Raw genomic sequence first — 18,058 nt, 5'->3', positions numbered from 1 at the left:
GATGAACCCATCGTTGTGTAAATTCGGGTCAATTTAGTAAATTCGGACAAATTGATAGATTCGGGTGCATCGCAACATCGGACGACCCATGATGCATCCGCTCTCGGAAATAGGAGTGGGCCATTGATCCCATCCAACCCATGCCCGTGTGAGATAGTGCTGAGGCCCTTGAGGACACCTTAGAAATAGGGCCCGTGCTAGATTTCAGGAGTGCACGGGCCGAGCAGCAGCAACATACCCCCCCCCCCCTTCCCTTTTCCTTCTCTCTCTCTCTCACACATCTTTGCGCAGTTGTGTGTAGGCGATCTTCATTCACCCGCAATTTGTGGTTGTGTCTGCTATTTCCTGTGTATGATGGCTCCCAATGCCGATCCTGACGTAGCCAAGGGTGCACCCGCCAATCGCGCAGAGTTTCTTGAAGTCTATCAGAAGCTTAAATCTCAATTGTTGGAAGATACAGAGGCTTTCACGTACACAGACGATTCCAGAAGATGGGTGGCGAGGGTAGGATCGACCTTGATCTGCTATATATGGCACAATTGTGGTGGTTCATTTGTGATGCATTGCTCTGCTTGCTGTTTGTTTTCAATTCCATCCTCATTTGAAGTGTGAATTATAAAATTTCACGTTTCTGTGCAGATGCTCGACTATAATGTACCAGGAGGTGGGTTGCTTTCTGCGGTTTTTTTTTTTTTTGGTCTGCATTCTGCTTCATGCAAGTGCCGATGCCCAGTTTGCCATGGTTTATGTTAACAACAGTGTCTTGTTATTTTGCAGGAAAGCTCAACCGCGGTTTGTCTGTAGTTGACAGCCTAAAACATCTAAAAAATGGGGTAGAGCTTTCTGAAGAGGAAAAATTCTTGGCATCTGTACTTGGATGGTGTATTGAGTGGGTACGCAAGCTCCTTCTTTTTTGTAGTGTTGATTGCGCAAAGATCTATAGATGGCATGCTCTAAAGCTTCATGCATCTCTGGTGTTTGGTCAGCTTCAAGCTTATTTCCTTGTCTTGGATGACATAATGGACAGCTCCATTACAAGACGTGGCCAACCATGTTGGTACAGAGTTCCACAGGTCTGCTGAATTTGTCGTAAACTATTTAAATGTATCGGACGAACTTAGTGCATGTTACTATTATTTGATGAAAGAAACGGTGTTCTGTTCTAGTAACATTCTTACTTGCAAGTTTCGCAAATGGTCACACACATTACATCTATCAATAATTGGTGTAGACTTTCCTGTCAGTATTGGTGATCAACAAACAGTGTTTTGTGTAGGTTGGATTTATTGCCATCAATGATGGAATTTTACTCCGAAACCACATATTCAGAATGCTGAGGTGGTACTTTCGAAGCAAAGCCTACTACTTGGAACTAAACGATCTTTTCAACGAGGCAAGTTGTTGAGAGTCTTTGGTCTTCAACAATATTTAATGCTGCACGATATGCTAATAGTTTGATCCATTGATCAGGTGGAATTCCAGACATCTGCTGGACAAATGCTAGGTTTAATCACTACTCCAGCCGGAGAAGTGGACCTCTCCAAATACGTAATATCAACGTATGTGATCCCATTCGAAATTTATGCTTTATTATAGAATCCATAACTGGAATGTGGTTTTTTTTAGTATCATGGTGGAATTTTTCTTGGCTGTGATTTTTTTTTCAACAACATTAACATATTAAACCTGTTTTTGAATGTGCAGATACATAAAAATTGTGCAATGCAAAACAGCATATTACTCTGTTTACCTTCCAGTAGGACTTCTATCAATATCATATACATTTTTAGCATTTCTTACGTAAATATCTCACACGGAACAGAAGAGAATAACAAGCTTTTTTTTTTTGGTTAGGTTGCCTGTGCTCTGCTGATGATGGGAAAGAACTTGGAAAATTATAAGCCCACACAAGATATTCTGGTGTTGATGGGCACTTACTTCCAAGTTTAGGTGGCTTAAGTTTTTCTTGTAAAAAGCAATCTGGTGGAGAAGCTGAAAGCTCACCTATATGCAACTTATTTGCAGGATGATTACTTGGATTGCTATGGAGATCCTCATTTCATTGGGAAAGTGAGTAGTGGTTTATGTTTCAATTATTTATAAAATTGACAAGATTTCTGTCTGTAACAATCTCTTTGCTATGCGGTAGATTGGAACAGATATAGAAGATAGTAAATGCTCTTGGCTTATTGTTCAAGCCCTCAAGCGAGCAAACAGTGATCGACGACAATGTCTTCTTGTAATATCTATGGGGTTTTTTTTCCATTTGTATTTTAATAAAGCTCAATGTTCCATGTAATGAGCACTTATTATTTACAGGACAATTATGGGAAGGCAGACCCAACATGTGTTTCTAAAGTGAAAACAATCTACAATGAGCTTGCTTTACAGGTTTTGTTGCTTGTGTTTCCAGCAAGGATTAAGGTAGTCTGCGCTTTATGCCATTGACAAATTTGAGTGGGATTTTTCAGTCAGTATTCTCTGAATACGAGAAGGAAGTCTACGATAAGCTGGTTGCTGAAATTGAGAATCAAGAAGATCACGCATTGCAAGTGAGTCATTGCTATATTTGGGTTCATGTTTATTTTTTTAAAAAGTTATATTTATATATGTGTTCACGTATGGGTGTGGCTGAGAGAGAGAGAGAGAGAGAGAGAGAGAGAGAGAGAGAGAGAGAGAGAGATTATATCGGTGCAGACTGTGCTAAAAGCGTTCTTGGGAAAGATACACAAACGACAAAAGTGAGACAGGCTCAACTGTAATGTGTAGAGCTCAAAAAGGAAGTTGGTTGAGCTTACATGTGTCGTATTAATGGTCGACACTGATGACAATAGCAAGGGTTGCATTGATTTCTTGTGGAGGTCAATGCAAGCAAGCAATAATTGCAGCTGAGCTAATGCCAATTGTAACAAATTTTTTGATGTAGCCGTTCTGGAGGCTAATGCAAGTAAGCCACATGATTGTAGATGAGTTTGTATTGATTCTACAACAAACTCGCATGTGATTATGTACTGGCAGTTTTCATATTCTTATTGTAAGCGTCTTCCTCATTGGTACATTTGGTTCAACTAAGTACTTAAAAGTGGCTCATTTCACCTAAATGTTAAATATGTACTCTTCTGTTTGCTTTGCTTGACCTGGGAGAATTGGCACTCTCTGGTAGTCAGTTTGTTACGAGGAGCAACATGCTCCTATGTCAAAAATAAAGCTTCTGAACTCTTAAAAATAAAGTTCTTTGAAAGTTTACCAATATATGAATTGCAAGGGTCACAACTTTAGCGCGTGATATAACCACCTTAGACCCATTCTGCATCTTCAAGGCTGATTTTGTTGGACCTCCCTGCACACCATATCTCCACAGCTCTATGATGCAACTGTACAATACTTTTGAGTTAAATGAACGCAATTAGTCACTTTTGCCACTGCCAAATATTTGAACTGCATGTGTATATCATGCCAAATTTTATCCTATGCTCGCTATCTGGGGTGCGTATGGTAGCAGGGGAATTGGGAACAGACCAGGGGATGGTGATGGACCCCTGGTCATGGACCTTGTATGCCAAGGGATGCCCTTGCAGCTTGGGAGCCATCGTTGCTGAATTGAGAATGTAAGTTGCCTTGTTGGGAATGTCCACACTGCATTTGTCCTTTGACGTACGTGAATGGCAATGCTCCCAATGGGAGCTTCCCTTGGTGGTACGTTGATCACAAACCGAGTTGGTGCTTCATGTGAAACAGAGCTGTATTTGTGCCTCAATGCATTGAAAGTGGGAACCATCTTTCCAGCTTTTTTAAGTCCTGTTTCTCTTAGAACTTGCTCTGCTTTCGAGGATCAGGAGCTGGAATGGGGTAACCAATGGCAAGGGTAACAAATGAATGTTGGGTCTTCTGAGAGTCAAGTTCGCAACCTAGAGAGGTCTTTGACAGATGTCATGGACCCTCTGCCATTATAAAAAAGTGTGCCCTCTTGATTCGAACCGAGGCTTCCAGCCTTCCATTTGCAGGGCATCTGGCAGCTAATCAGAGCCCTAGTTTTCCATAAATAGTTGGTTCTCAGTGTAAGGTCCCTCAGGAAGGAATCTGTTGGAGATAACTCTGCGGGATTGCAATTGCATGTGCTCCAAGCCCACTATTCCAGAAAATCAGACGTGTATGTGGATCTTAAAATTGGTAGCTTCCTGCCTTGCATAATGCTAAGCTAGTTTTAGTTGTGTGCATACAGTCAATCAATCTTCTTTCATTGCTGTCCCTTTTATCCTGCTCAAGTTGAAACTCTAGCTGTGGACATGCCACGCTGTAGCCTGTACGTTAAAAGCGAAGGACTTGATTGGACTTGTCGGGACCTTGCTGTCCTTTCCATCATCGTTATCAAACAGGGTTCATTCAGACGTCCGCCAGAAGCTGGCCTGTGTTCAGGTCAAAATCTAAAGGATTTGCGGTTATTACACAAAACTTGTAATTTTCTCTCAAAATCTAAAGGATTTGAGCCTGCCTCAAATCCTTCTTGCAAAAATTTGAGGTGGCCATTCTTTAATGTGAATCGGTACTCGATAAAGCGAGTCTACCTTTTCCCAAGCCGCGATGTTTTGTTCTTCTTGACATCCACGTGTTAGTGAAGTTGCGTTTTACCCTAAAATTTTAATTGAAGTACCATAGAAGAGGTATGTAAAGAATCAAACTCGATTGTGGCATAATCTAAACAATTGTGACTTATTCATAATCACAATCTCTTGCCTATTCGCCTGTAGAAGCTACCACTTTGATATATTATATCTAACTTTCTAAATGCTTCTTAATATGTGCCTCATTGGTTTTGTTATCCTAACCATCTTGGTCACAAAAGCTTGCCTAGACATCGCTGGAGGTTGGAATGCGGCGGTCACGCTAACAGCTATTCCAGGTTCGAGTTTCAAAGCCAGCTGTCAGATTGAATAGGACAATGAATCTAGATTTAAGATGAACATCAAAAAAATTAGATAATGAACGGGAACTGAAAGCACGAAGTTAAATATTGATGTTAGATTGATAGGACAACAGATCCATTCTTAAGATGAACATAAAAAAAATCAGATAATGAACTAAATTGAAAGCACAAAGTCAAATATTGGACACAAGACACTAGAAATGATGTATTCAGATAATGAATCAAAAGTATCAATGGGCACTGAGTGCTGGGTTACAATGAGACCAGCAACTTGATCGGCTAATGACAGACTGATAGAGTGACAAGGTCCCCAAAATGAAAGTAGCATGTCCTATTTATAGGTGTTCGCACTGGGTTCTAACTGATCGTACATTGTTATAGTTACTAATTGTAATTACTATTGGTGATTGATAATCTGATTACGTAGAAGTGTTTGTATAGAGGCAAATATCACTATCTACATCCTCCTCCCCTTTCTTGGGATTTTGATGTATTTCAAAATTTAGGATACTGTGCTGAAATTAGCGTTTGCACTTGCGTTTATTTGAAGCTTTCTTCATAGTGGCCTTTTGGATCGTCTGTGGTGCTGAAAGAATCCTCATTGGCTACAACCTTGAGCTCCAATGCCAGTGTTCTCCTTCTAGTTGATGCGATAGATAGCTTCATGCTCCGATTGCTTTTAATGTTTCGTCATCATCTGCGCTTCGTAGGGCGTCAGCACATTCCATGTCTTAGTGTCGGGGTCGTACAAGTTTTCTAGCCTTTGGTAAGCCATGTCCTTGCCAATTTATGAAAGATTGAAGCAGTATGAGTCCAACTAGCTGGATTTGCTGGCCAATTCCTTCTCAAGGATTTTGAAAGCCTTGATTTTGAGAGTTGTAACAACTCATTTGTACAATTGATCAATAGATTGATCTGGCTTCTCCACTGAGTCATAATCCCTCTGAAATTGATTAGCTCCTCTTTGAGATGTGAGACTGTGGTTTTCTACTTTGTCTCATTCAAAACATTCTCCTAGGTGACCCGAAGTGCCTTGTTCTACTTATATCACTCTCTGATCTGATCCACAATTATGATATATCTATGTTGATAAACTGGTTCATTGTACTTCGGGTACAAAGGTGGATAGAAGCATGGTAGCTCGTCATCTTTCATAGGTTTGACATACATAAGTATAGAGCTAGGATAGAAGCGTGGTAGCTCCTCATCTTTCATAGGAATGGCATACATAAGTACTGGCGAGTCCGGTACTTATGTATGTCCGATACTGCTTGAATATAGTTTGAGACAATATAGCTCATCATCTTTCATATGAATGACATACATAAGTATTGGTGAGTCCAAAACTGCTCCAATATAGTTCAAGACAAATTGGTTTTCCTATTGCATCACCTTTCTCAAAATTCTAACTGGATGAAATAGGCTTTTTAGTGCAGTCTCTTGTTCTCTGAGGCTCATCCAAGTTCGTGGCCCTTTGCTACTGGATGCATTATTTTCCAGAAGGATTGTAACTTTGTGGTCTAGCAGCCTCATGTTGATCTACATCTTCACCAGTAGAGCCCACATCTCCATTCTCACATCTTTCATACATTTCTAAGCTAGTTGGTTCCCTAGCAACATTTTCAGATGAATACCCAAACTCTAAATATTCATCGTGCTCAACTCTTGAGTTTGGGGGTTTACCAGTAGATTATCTTGTGTTAGTACACACTCTGTCCAAAACCGAGTCTGTTACTTGAATGGAATTAGGGTGAGGAGGTAATGTGTAGGTTTCCTATTCATGATAATTAATGACTTTCCATTGTTGGATCATGCTTTTAGCATCAACATACAACATCTGAAACCTCTCTAGATGTGAGTAAGTGTCATCATCATGTAGAAAATTCTAGATTTGGAGGGATTTTTCCTGACGTAGGCTTTTGTTGAGACTTGGAGAGAGGTTAGATAGTGGTTGGAGAAGCCTGTGTTGGGCTATGAATCTAACCCTATTAGCACGACCTTTCCCTTATCCCATCTGGTGATCCTCATCCTCTACTGTTGGACTTGTGGTGGCCGATCTGGTGGCACATCAGCTTGCCCTTACTTGGTTTGGTCACCCTGGCTTTGAGTTTTATCAGCCGACTGGTCCATTGGACAGAGTCTCCCTCTCTTGAACTGGGATGATTGGCACCCGAAGTAGATCTAGGAGCCGGAGGGGGTGGAGGATGTTCGTCATCATCATCCCCCCCCCCCCCCCCCCCCCCCCCCCCCCCCCCCCCCCCCCCCCCCCCCCCCCCCCCCCCCCCCCCCCCCCCCCCCCCCCCCCCAAGTCTCTCGGTCCTTATCTTGTTCATCATCCCCATCCTCATCATCATCAACATTGTGAGTGAAATGCTCGATGAGAGCTTGGTTGGCTAGAATGTTGGTGTAGATCCAGCTCGAATTCAAGAGTACTGGCCATATTCTACAAATCCTCAAGTTTTAACGTTAGATTTCCTTCTCAGGGTTGGAAATATCAACCAGAGGCTGATATATATATTTGTCAATGGATTGTTTCGTGACATTGTGCACTTCCTTCACATTGTTGAGAGTAGTGGTTTTTTGATCCAACTGCACCCACTATGCCGACATGTCCTTGGTCAGTTTCCAGTTATCAGCGTTTAAGTGGAATTTTGCAGCGTCAACTGATCCACCTATTGTTGGAGCTCCTTGATGGTCTTTAGATTCTCCATTCCTCTTCAATTAGATATTCTTTAAGTGAAATAATTTTCTCTCTCTCAAGATCTTCCTCCATATGGGTGATATCAGACTGCTTAACTGAGCCTTGCACTTCATAATGTTGCACCCAATCTGGATGGTTGCTACACACCCATCTGTAATCGTTTCTGGATTTGTCTTGTTGGTTCTATAAGTGAGCACATAAACTTTGTATGGCAGTGGTAATTTTTGTGATGAATCCATCACCACGCTGCCCACCAGCAAATTCTTCTAAAACGCTTGCAATCGATCGACTGGAGTTTTGATGATTGTAGAGGTTACTACAGTAGTTTGCTTAGATGTAGTTGCTTGCTATGGAACTTTTTGCAATTCAATGGTTGTGTTTGGAGTTGTGCAAGGCAATATAGTTACAGTTGCTCCTGAAGTCCCAAGAGCATGGTCGGGTATTGGTTTCACTTTATTCTCAATAGTTGAGGTGGTGATAGATTTCTTAGTGAACCGATAATTCTTTTGTAAGTTTTTGTTTCTTGATGGGCGGTTCATGCCTTTTGGTCAAAGGGCAACCTAACACTTGAGAGATAGCTACAACAGTGATCTGAATGTTTTTTCCATTGACAATGGATTTCCCTACGTCGAATTCAAAGGTATCAATGACCTGCTGGATGATGTTGGCATCAAATGACAACCTGATAGCTTTCACTAAGGCCATCATACCCCAAGTTTGTAAGAACTCCTTCTCTTGTTCCTGAAACACATTCTTGTTGATGTTTTCATGGGCACCGTGGACTGTGACTCAGGATGTACCAACCCTTGCTAGAGTTTAGTTATGGTTGATTCTACTCATCCAACCAACATTGTTTGCATGGATTGAGTAGAAATTGCACCTCGCTTCACCATCTTTGAGCCCTATGACAAAATTTGTTAGAAAAGGAAAACTCACTAGAGGAAGAAGGTGATGCAAACCACAAGTACTCAAGTTTATCAACACGTGTAGCAATTGGAGGTGGAGGAGATACAAGAGGAGCGTCTCTAGTAGGAAGATTTGTGCACGTAGGGGGTGAAGGAATGCTCAGGGGTCGCACACCCTTCTCGTAGTTATTCTAATTCAAGCCATGAATACTCCACTCTTTGCGCACATCGAGAGTATACTAGCCATTATTGACGTGGCGTTCATGCATTGTTCTACCCTTATAATGATAACCGATGGGCTATCCAAAAAGATACGCTCTTTAATGCACCACCAGTGATTGTTATGAACTTTATATGCCTTGTGATTATCCCCTATCTGAGTCTGAAGTTTTGTGACCCTCATATCATCATTTGAATGCCTTTCTTCAACTATCCTGACCTCTTTTGGTCTTATAAAGAATAGATTGAGTGGGGGATCTTCAGAATCAAATGCCATTCAAGAATAATGAGTCCACCTCATATGGTCCTAACCATGCTATCTTTAGATTGGGTTTCTTTGGGCTCAAATAACATGTTCCTATAAGTATATACTTGTTCTCGCTGAGAGTAACCTTCTTGAATGGACCCATGAAGTCAAGACCCCATTTCATATAAAGATGCCCGATGGTTATGTTGTGGTTAGAGGTGTCATGTCTGCTGTAGTTGGTTTGCTTGTTCTCTTGCAAATATCACATGTTTTGTAAAAATCCCTAACATCTGATAACATACTTTGCCACCATAACCCTGCTTGTAAAATATTCTTGTAAGTGATATCAATGGAAAAATGTTCTCGTGAGCTCCCACTATGAGCCTTAGTCTTGACTTGCATTCTGCCCTGCATCGGCACATATCTTCTCAAAACTCCCTCAAATGTCTAACTTGTGTAGTGATCCATCTATGATAGTGAATTTTAAGCTTTTGATTATCAAAGCCTTCTTGTTACCAATCCTCTAGAAAGCCTCAAAACTAGAGAAAAGCATACACATCTTACCACTTTGGATCTGGCCCATCCGTTGCCGTAGTCTGGAAAAGTTCAGGATCAACTGGTTCGTCTCTTAATGATGTAGCTAAAATTCTCTCAGTACTTCTGGATAAGAAGTCAGCATCACAGTGAGTTTTTCTTGTCTTATGGGAGATCTTAAATTCAAACTCTAACAGAAAAATCACCCATCTGATTAATCGTCCTTGAACCACTTTGTTAATCAGAAAGAGAAGTGCTTGATGGTCTATATAGAAGTGCAACCCAACAGATAATGTCTGAATTTGGTTGTATTAAACACCATTCCCAATGCCTCTCTCAGTTGTGGAGTAACTCTGCCGTACAAAATCTGTGACTGACAAAGTATATTGAGTAGTCTGCCTTCCCACCAGGTTGCACAAAAATAGCCCTCATCGCCATACCAAATACATCCACATGAATATGGAATATAACTTTAGACTTGGATTGACGAAGAATTGGCTTCATGCTAATGGCCTCTTTTGGACATTTAAAACTTGCTTCTCATTCTAGGGTCCAAATGAAAACATATGAATGAGCTATTTGTAAAAATTAGCACTACTTTGGTACAAGAAATGTAGAAAACATCTCAAAAAATGATTTTGCAAACTTATAAAATGCTAGACAAAGCACTCATAAAAATTATAATCCCTCACTTTTACACACAACCTCAATAGTAACTACACTCATGAAAAGCACCTATGCAAAACAAAAGTTGATGTTTCAGTAACTTTGCTCCCTAGTCTAAGAAAAACATGAGCGGGGTGCATGCAATAATCCACGGTTACCACTTATATATGTGCTTTACATTTTTTCAACTCTTGTGCGAATTTTTTTTCTTTTCGACTAGAATTTAATACAGAGAATCATTCGGGTCAAATATGCAATATTTGTGAATTCAATTAACGACCACATGCAACATTTAATTCAGCTAAATTTGCATAGTCTTATGTTGCATGTATACTAGATCTATCACTCCATTACTTAGGGTGATACTTTGCTCGATAATTATGCAAGCCACATTTGATGATTTATGTCATATCCCAAAGATTGCACATGTTGAGCTTCTTATTTTTAATTTATGAAAGATTAGCCTTAAAACAAATTTCACTTTTGGATTTGTTCGATCACTCATTTATTTATATACAAATACCTCATAGGGACACAATTGGGGAATCTATATGCATACTTTCTGGTTTTTCTATAGCAATGTTTGTTTTGCAAGAAATTATGCATTATAAATTTCTTAAATGAGCATAAATTACAAGATCCTGTATGTGTGGATGAAGGACTGTTTGATTTTGCAGTATCTGAAGGAGCTGCTGAAATGTTCGGCAAGGTCTCTTCTATCTTCAATGCCCCATTCATTCTGGATGACCTATATCTCAGCACAATGATTCCTTAAGTATGAAAGAGACAAGTTTGAGCTTGAGGTCCAAAAGAGCAAGGTGGCTATTGCTGACATGGTGATGGTGCACTTCCACAAGATGGTAATACAAGAAGTACCATCAGTTGCCTATCATCTATAGACCCTCACAGTGTCCTATGCACGAGCGAGATTTCAAGATAATCAAAGAATCCTTTGGGTTCCTTCTATTCTTAAATTCTCTATTTGCTAGTCTATTGAAAGATCCTACAAAGGTAATGGATGAGGAGGATCAACCACCCGATGAACAAGATGATGAGGACATGGAGTCCAATGAGGTTCCTGAGATTGAGGAGGATATTAATCTTGAGGTAGAGGCTAAAGAGGTGCAACAACGCAAAATACTTACAGTTAAAACATCTGACATCAAACTACCTTAGATGTCTCTGGCTTTAGTGAGAAGCAAGCCACATTGATGCTTCTTGGATTGCCAGAGTTCAAATTTGGTGAGAGATCATACATTTTCCTCCATGACATTCAAAGTATATTTTCTTTAAGAGAGGACTTTGCACTTGCCCTGCTCTCCAAATTTCAAGAGGTGAGGAGTTGATTTGTATCTGATGACATCAGTGAGGAGGAGGTGATGGTAACCTCTAGTAACCTGATGGAGTGCCTAAAACTTTGCTTTTAGAAGGCAGAAAAGTGTAGAGAGACACTTTCAGATGAAGCCACCTTCCAAGCTATCAGAAACGACCTCAGGCCATCAACCAGTACTTAGGGATAGAGGACTGGTTTACGCGTCCCGCACAAGGGTCCACGAGGTCAATGGACCTATGGAAGGATGACTTATATATGCAAGATGAGCTACATGGTAACCCCCCCCTCCCCACAAAAAAAAAAAAAAACTAAAAAACATTAAAAAAAATTCTAGCTGTTACCGACTTTCTCTAACTCATCCTTTTGTGTACAGTCATGGATTCTGAAAAGGATGACTTCCTTTGTCATTGAACAAGAGAGTATCACGGAAGGGATGCAACACTAGGACAATACCTTGCCAAACTCTGTGAGACAACCACACTAGCCTTTCACAATGGAATGTCCCAAGAGGGAAGTACTGCAACACTCACCCTCAAGACGCTCTCACGCTTCCTAGGTGGACCAAGCCTACCACAAAATGCAGACAAAGTTATCATCATCGACAAAGTTTTTGCTATAGAATGTTTTGGATACTGTCCGGGGCATACTGGTGGTCGTGCAACTTATTATTACACATACACAACAATGGCACTCACTTTGGGGAATCAAAATGAACTATTAGATTATGGCAAACATTTAATGATCCGATACAAGGGTAATGTGCCAAAAGATATCCACTATCTTTCATCAAGTTGAGAGACTTGTGATTTGTAATATATCTATTATATCATTAGACATCTCTTACACATATTGTAACCTAAAATCAAAATCTCTTGATCCACCTATAGTTAACATGATGCATTGTCTCTCTCCACTTTCTTTGGCCTTCACGAGCATTGGAGTTGTTGAATGCCTCTACTCATTTCTTTTTCCTTTGTTGCAAATGCCTAATTGCTTGTGTTGTTGCCGAACAATCGAGTACATGTTTTTGCCTACAGCTAATGAAGGATTCTGTGATAAAACCACTGAAGCAACTCTTTCAAACTGTTTGCCTTATCTCGAGAGCCATCATGTTGTGTGTGTTTGAAATATGCATTCTTGGCCATGTAATGAGACTTTTCCAAGCCTTGGGTATTCCATATGCCTGGGTTTCCATACTTTTAAATGAAGTATGGTAAGTGATTGAAAATGATGTACTGCAAATAAAACAAGTTGTCAGGAATTTTAAACAACCTTTTAGCCCTTATGATTTAAAAGGGTGCTTTAACAATACCATGTAATGAGTAATCTGAGTTTCAGTCCATGCTGTCCTAAATGCTTTCTTTAGTAGCTGAAGGTTCTCCTTAAACTTGTTTAGATGATTATGTGTCTACTCATCTTTGTCACACATCTGAAATAGCACATCGATGGAATGCCACACTTCACCCTTGGCATTGCGAGTTGTGGGTTCTTGGTCCTTCACTGCCATATGGAGATTTTTCCATTGCTGAAACTCAATTTTGTTGACATAAGTGGCCTGATATATCCTTCCATGCTTGGTTAGCTTCTTATCTTTGACGCCTATTGGTTTTGATAAAAAATGACGTGCCTTGATCCCACCAATAGATGGTTTGCAAGGTACATCTTTATCATTGGTTGACATTTTCTCGTCCCGCTGGATTTTCACATTGCCTCCATGGAGACCCATCTTTGACAAAACCAATTCAAGCGCCTCTACTGCAGCCTTCTGTTCTTTTGATTTCTTGATTTTCCAAGCAAACCTGATGTATAGATACACCAACTTCTCCACAATTCTGCAAAGAGCATGCATTGACAAGTTGAATATCCAAAACTGGGTGGAAATTAGGATCCTCATTGTGGCAAGTAGGAGCCTTTCTCCACCATTTTGGGTCCATCATCTTTGCAGGCTCCATGCAATACAAGCATGGAGCCTTTATCATAGCACCCATTCCACAATTATACATACACTTCAATGTTTTAAGGTCACCTATAAGATTCCATTGGACCTGAAAGTCTCCCCTCCCATTGACAACTAGCACCTTTCCTTGATTCATTTGTTTATTAATGATACCACGGATAGGGGTTTGATGGAACACCCAATATAAAATGTCGTGGTCTTCTTTCTTTACCTTCAAGAGTAAATTTTCATGAGACGTGAAGCTAAATCTAAAATTAAATCTCAAGAGGGCTCACCAAAGCTGAAGAGAAGATCAAAGTGGAATACTTGAAAAGCACCAAGCCACCTGTCTCTTCAAATGTTACATTGTAGAACTCAACTATTTTAGTTTGCAACAAAGTGATGTCCATGAAGATATTGTTGTACTCATCGTAGGTTAGACTTGTTCCTTGAGATCTATAAATACCATGAATATGAAATGGACATCCAATGAAATCTATCGGTGCATGGTTGAGGTTAAGTCTTTCTTTCCAAACACTTGCTGCTGTTGATAGAAGTTTAGACTTTATTCCATTCTTCAAAAAAATGGAGGAGATAGACTGTTGAATAGCTAAGTACCCTCTCTTACTCACACCAAGGGAGTCAAGTGTTCCCTGTATTTCACTGGTAGGCACTGTTGCAATCTTTGTAATAAAACGGTCAACAACATCCCGCTGCAAAACCTTATACTTTTTGTCATGCATTATATCCTTTGAGAGACCACTTGCTATCAAAGGCTTCAAATGATTTCCTACATTGGCCTTTGGATCTATGTTTTCTTTGTCTGGATATATAACATGTCTACATAGAAAATATACAGACATAAGAAGAAACAATTTATAGTTGAAATAAACTAAAAGGTTCACAATTCTGACCTCAATGCTTGGATTCCTTTCTTGAGACCTCCAGAGCCAACCTTCAAGGTTTCAAGATTCCGTAGTCTCTTCTTTTGCACACGAACACCTAAGCTTGTAACTTTCCTTTGTAAGTTCCGCACTTTTTCTTGCAATTTCTGTATTTCTTGTGTGCACTGCAAAAGGGTTTTTTGGTCCCCACAATGCAAAGTAGAAAGTTGTACAATCTTGTTTGCTTGATGGTGAACCATGATATTTTGAATTTCTAATTTCCCAGACAGAGCTTTGTGCAGTAGCCAAGTAAAGCATTTTGTCCGTCACCTGCAAAGGTCAATAAAGTAGTGGGATTTGCAAATGCAAGGGAGGCATTGGTCATAGGATTCAAAGGATAGAGCGAGACATTTTTTCCATAAATCTATGTGTTTTTCTCCCTCTACTCTGAGTCTTGCTTTCTCCGTGGGTGTTACTGTTGTGTTTGTTTTACTTCGCTTGCATAAAGGCTCATTTTCAGGATTCAATTCAATGTGTAAAGGATATTTATGACGTTTATTGAGAAGGTTTGAGGGGGTGGATGAAGAAGCCATGAATACACAATCAAGAAAATCAAGAAACGGAAGAGTATAGAGCCATTACTCCCTAGAATCCCTACTGCATACATCGTATGGAAAAGAAATTTCCTCCTATATGATGAGGTGTATTCAAGATAACTAAAAAGGGACATTCCATCAATCATTACGGCTGTTATGACTCTGTCAAAAGAATCCACTTCAAAGTACACTTTTTGACCGGTTGATGAGGACACCTTTTCTTTTACCACACCAATTTTCTAGAGAGAGAAGGAAAAAAATTGTATTTTCTTAGAAGGCCCTCCAAATGACCTCCCAAATTCCCTAATGTATCTAACTTTCTCAAAAAATTTTGTGGCCTCAATCCATCTTTTATCAGTATCCCCACTACTCTAGCTATTCCTCAAATAGACGGCATCTTTTGCAGAGATAGTGTTGCGCTTGAAGCTGTCAAGGAGTTTCAAAACAATCTTTGCTCCCTTAGTGACTCTAAACTTTTAGAAATGGTACACAAAGTTTCCAAAGTTTTTCCTTTTCTACCTATTAGACAAATTGAAATTGAGTCATTTGGAGAGGATCAGCAGCTCTAGGTTCTACCTAACAAAGCCTTTTTGGCACCCATTTTGAGTGAAACTTGGGTTTATTTCGCAAATCTACCCGCCTCCATAGTTGAGGATTGTAGACTTAGGATTTTGAAAGGAGGACAATTCCTTGACAAAGGGGAACTCATCAAAGAACCCTTCAACCTTTACTTTATTGACCGCTCTAAATGCTCCTCTAATGAAGGATTGTACATTCGCACAAAAGGGAACATGGAGTTTGCTAAGAGCAATCTTGACTTTTTACACTGAATCAATCTGGAATGTATTTTGGCTATATGTAAAATATGCTTGCAAGTTTCTTGACCCCAAAGCCTCATGTGGTTCGACCATGCTATTTGGTATATCCTCAACCATCTTGACCAACTCTTCCCCGAGAAACCGGTGGACCTTCATTCATCCCTTATCTGTTCTTAATTAGGAGGCCAAGCCAAACAATTAGTGGTTGCTCAAATTGCTTTTCATATTTTTTGTGGGCTTACGTTGAATATCCTTAAAGAACTCAAATCCGATGAACCAGGTATCTGACCACTTATGCCAACTATAAAGGTGTCAAAACCATCACTAGTCTACTTAAGCCTTGTATTGAAGATGATGATTCCCCTTCGTTGAAAAGAATTAACTCTTTAACCACCCCCAATAACTCGTTCACATCTTTTTTGACCCCCAATTCTTCCTCCAATTATAACAGAGGAAAGTCTCGTAGCTTTACTAGGGGAAGAGGAAGAAATACTCCCATCTGGCACCTCCTTGACTTATGATCATCGATATTGTGTAGGTTACTTTTGGCCCTTGCGAAAGGATGCATCTTTCAAAGAAGACCTCTTCCAAGGAGTTTATCTATTTACAATGTCTATTCCACAATGAATTTCTCGATTGGGTTCACCCCAAAACGGTACTCTGTGAGTGCTTTGACTTAATTATTGGCAATCATGAAATTGTTGATAATGTGCTCATTGGCCCAAGGTATCAAGAACCTATCAAGAGTATTGTCTACTAGAATGATTTCTTACATCACAACACTATCCCGGAATGGCTTGTGATAAATACGGTTCTTTTGTTAAGGATTTTGATAACTATGGAAAGCATGTCTGCACTTGGTGATTTTTATTTAATTAAGGATACTACTGTCCAAAAAATCTTAGCTAAAGGACTAAATCACATCCCTAATTTTCCAAAAAACCCATATCTTGCTTTATTAGCTTTACTTAGCTGCTTAATTGACCTTGTTAGTACTCTGCGACTAGAGAAGACAATCCTACTGGACTTGACCAAATTAGTTGAACAATGTTTCTTTCAAAAAATCCTTTCATAGCATTGAAATGATTGTCCACTGAGAATTCCTAGATCACACCACATCTTGGAGTTGAATTTCAAAAACTTTCACAAAATTGGTTTGTAGTAGGGCTGGATAAAAGCTCCAACTATCCTATTCTTATGTGCAAAAACTTGGCTTGGAAAGTAGCTCACTCTCAAATCTGGGAAGGAATTCACACTGCTTCTCCTCGTATGGTTACTGAGATAAGATCTCTAAGCATCTTTGGAATCTTAGCTATTCTTTAGACTATCAAGCTTCCCATCCTTTTTCCCATATATAAACATCATAAGAATAAATTCAGATGGATATCAGATGCTTTGAATGGGATTTTTACTAACATTACTAAAGATATCACCCTTTGACTTGACCTTGTACTTCAGAGTTTAAATCTGTTTGTGCAACTAAACAAAAAATCTGTTTTAACTTCCTCCAAATACAGTATAACCCCTTTTGGCTAGTTAAAAATTCTATTGAGGTCACTCTTAACTTTCCCAAAAAAATATTCCATCTCTTCACAACAGGCATCACTCAATGCTACAAGAATATACCTTTGGATGGAGATATAGGGTTGAATAATATTCTATTACAAATGATTGGGTTAGCATTTAAACATGCTAGGAAGAAAGGTTTCTTCTACTTTCTCTTACCAATATACCAAGATGGATTTAAAAGCCCCACTCTTCTCACCCCTTACACTTTAATGAGGAAAAACTATTAAATAACATTTCTTGGATTCTAGATAACTATACTATACTCTTCTGAGGCCAATGCTTTAAAAAAATCCTAGGCATCCCTATGAGATTTTCTTGCTCACCCCTTATGTGTAATCTATATTTAGCCTTCTTTGACCACAAATGGTTTCTCAAAACCATGGAAGATAAAGATGGCTATCATAAACTCTCCCTGTTTGAACATACGTACCGATATATGGATGACACCCTAAGCCTCAACAATAAATGTTTTTTGGAAAAAATTAATCTTATTTACCCTAACTGCCTCAAGATTGAACCAACTTATGGTTAAGGTTTTACCACAACCTCTGGCTTCTATTCTACATCGGCACAACTCCTTAACTTTAAAATTATACTTCATAACCCTTGTAATGGTGGCTATGACTACCGTTTCACTTGGAAAAGAGGCCTATTGAATATCCCTCCCGTAGAATTCATAAAAAAGAACAGTAACCAACCTCATAAAGATGCTCTTAGTACATGCAT

At 39.6% G+C, this 18,058-nt stretch overlaps 1 protein-coding gene across 1 annotated transcript; it reads left to right on the top strand.

The window, feature by feature from the left end:
- Positions 1-241: 241 nt before the first annotated feature.
- Positions 242-3,101, top strand: LOC147466009 (farnesyl pyrophosphate synthase-like). The gene is made up of 13 exons (XM_086523350.1): positions 242-504; positions 640-664; positions 778-893; positions 987-1,073; positions 1,277-1,393; positions 1,471-1,559; positions 1,705-1,756; positions 1,855-1,920; positions 2,026-2,070; positions 2,150-2,239; positions 2,320-2,391; positions 2,472-2,552; positions 2,698-3,101. The coding sequence occupies exons 1-13, from the start codon at positions 352-354 to the stop codon at positions 2,743-2,745; spliced, it is 1,041 nt and encodes a 346-aa protein (XP_086379476.1). The 5' UTR covers positions 242-351; the 3' UTR covers positions 2,746-3,101.
- The last annotated feature ends 14,957 nt before the right edge of the window (positions 3,102-18,058 follow it).

The sequence above is a fragment of the Adiantum capillus-veneris genome, chromosome 1 (genome assembly GCF_014529385.1).
Source record: "Adiantum capillus-veneris isolate H3 chromosome 1, ASM1452938v2, whole genome shotgun sequence".
Classification (NCBI taxonomy): domain Eukaryota; kingdom Viridiplantae; phylum Streptophyta; class Polypodiopsida; order Polypodiales; family Pteridaceae; genus Adiantum; species Adiantum capillus-veneris.
Note: the sequence above shows the minus strand (reverse complement) of the source record. Positions and strands in the feature narration are given on the sequence as shown.

Bases quoted from the DNA above. Each gene is read 5' to 3' on its own strand.
- LOC147466009 (XM_086523350.1), top strand. From the start codon at position 352: ATGATGGCTCCCAATGCCGATCCTGACGTAGCCAAGGGTGCACCCGCC. The intron at 894-986 runs GTACGCAAGCTC...GTGTTTGGTCAG, and splicing joins TTGGATGGTGTATTGAGTGG to CTTCAAGCTTATTTCCTTGT. The intron at 2,240-2,319 runs GTAATATCTATG...TATTATTTACAG, and splicing joins ATCGACGACAATGTCTTCTT to GACAATTATGGGAAGGCAGA.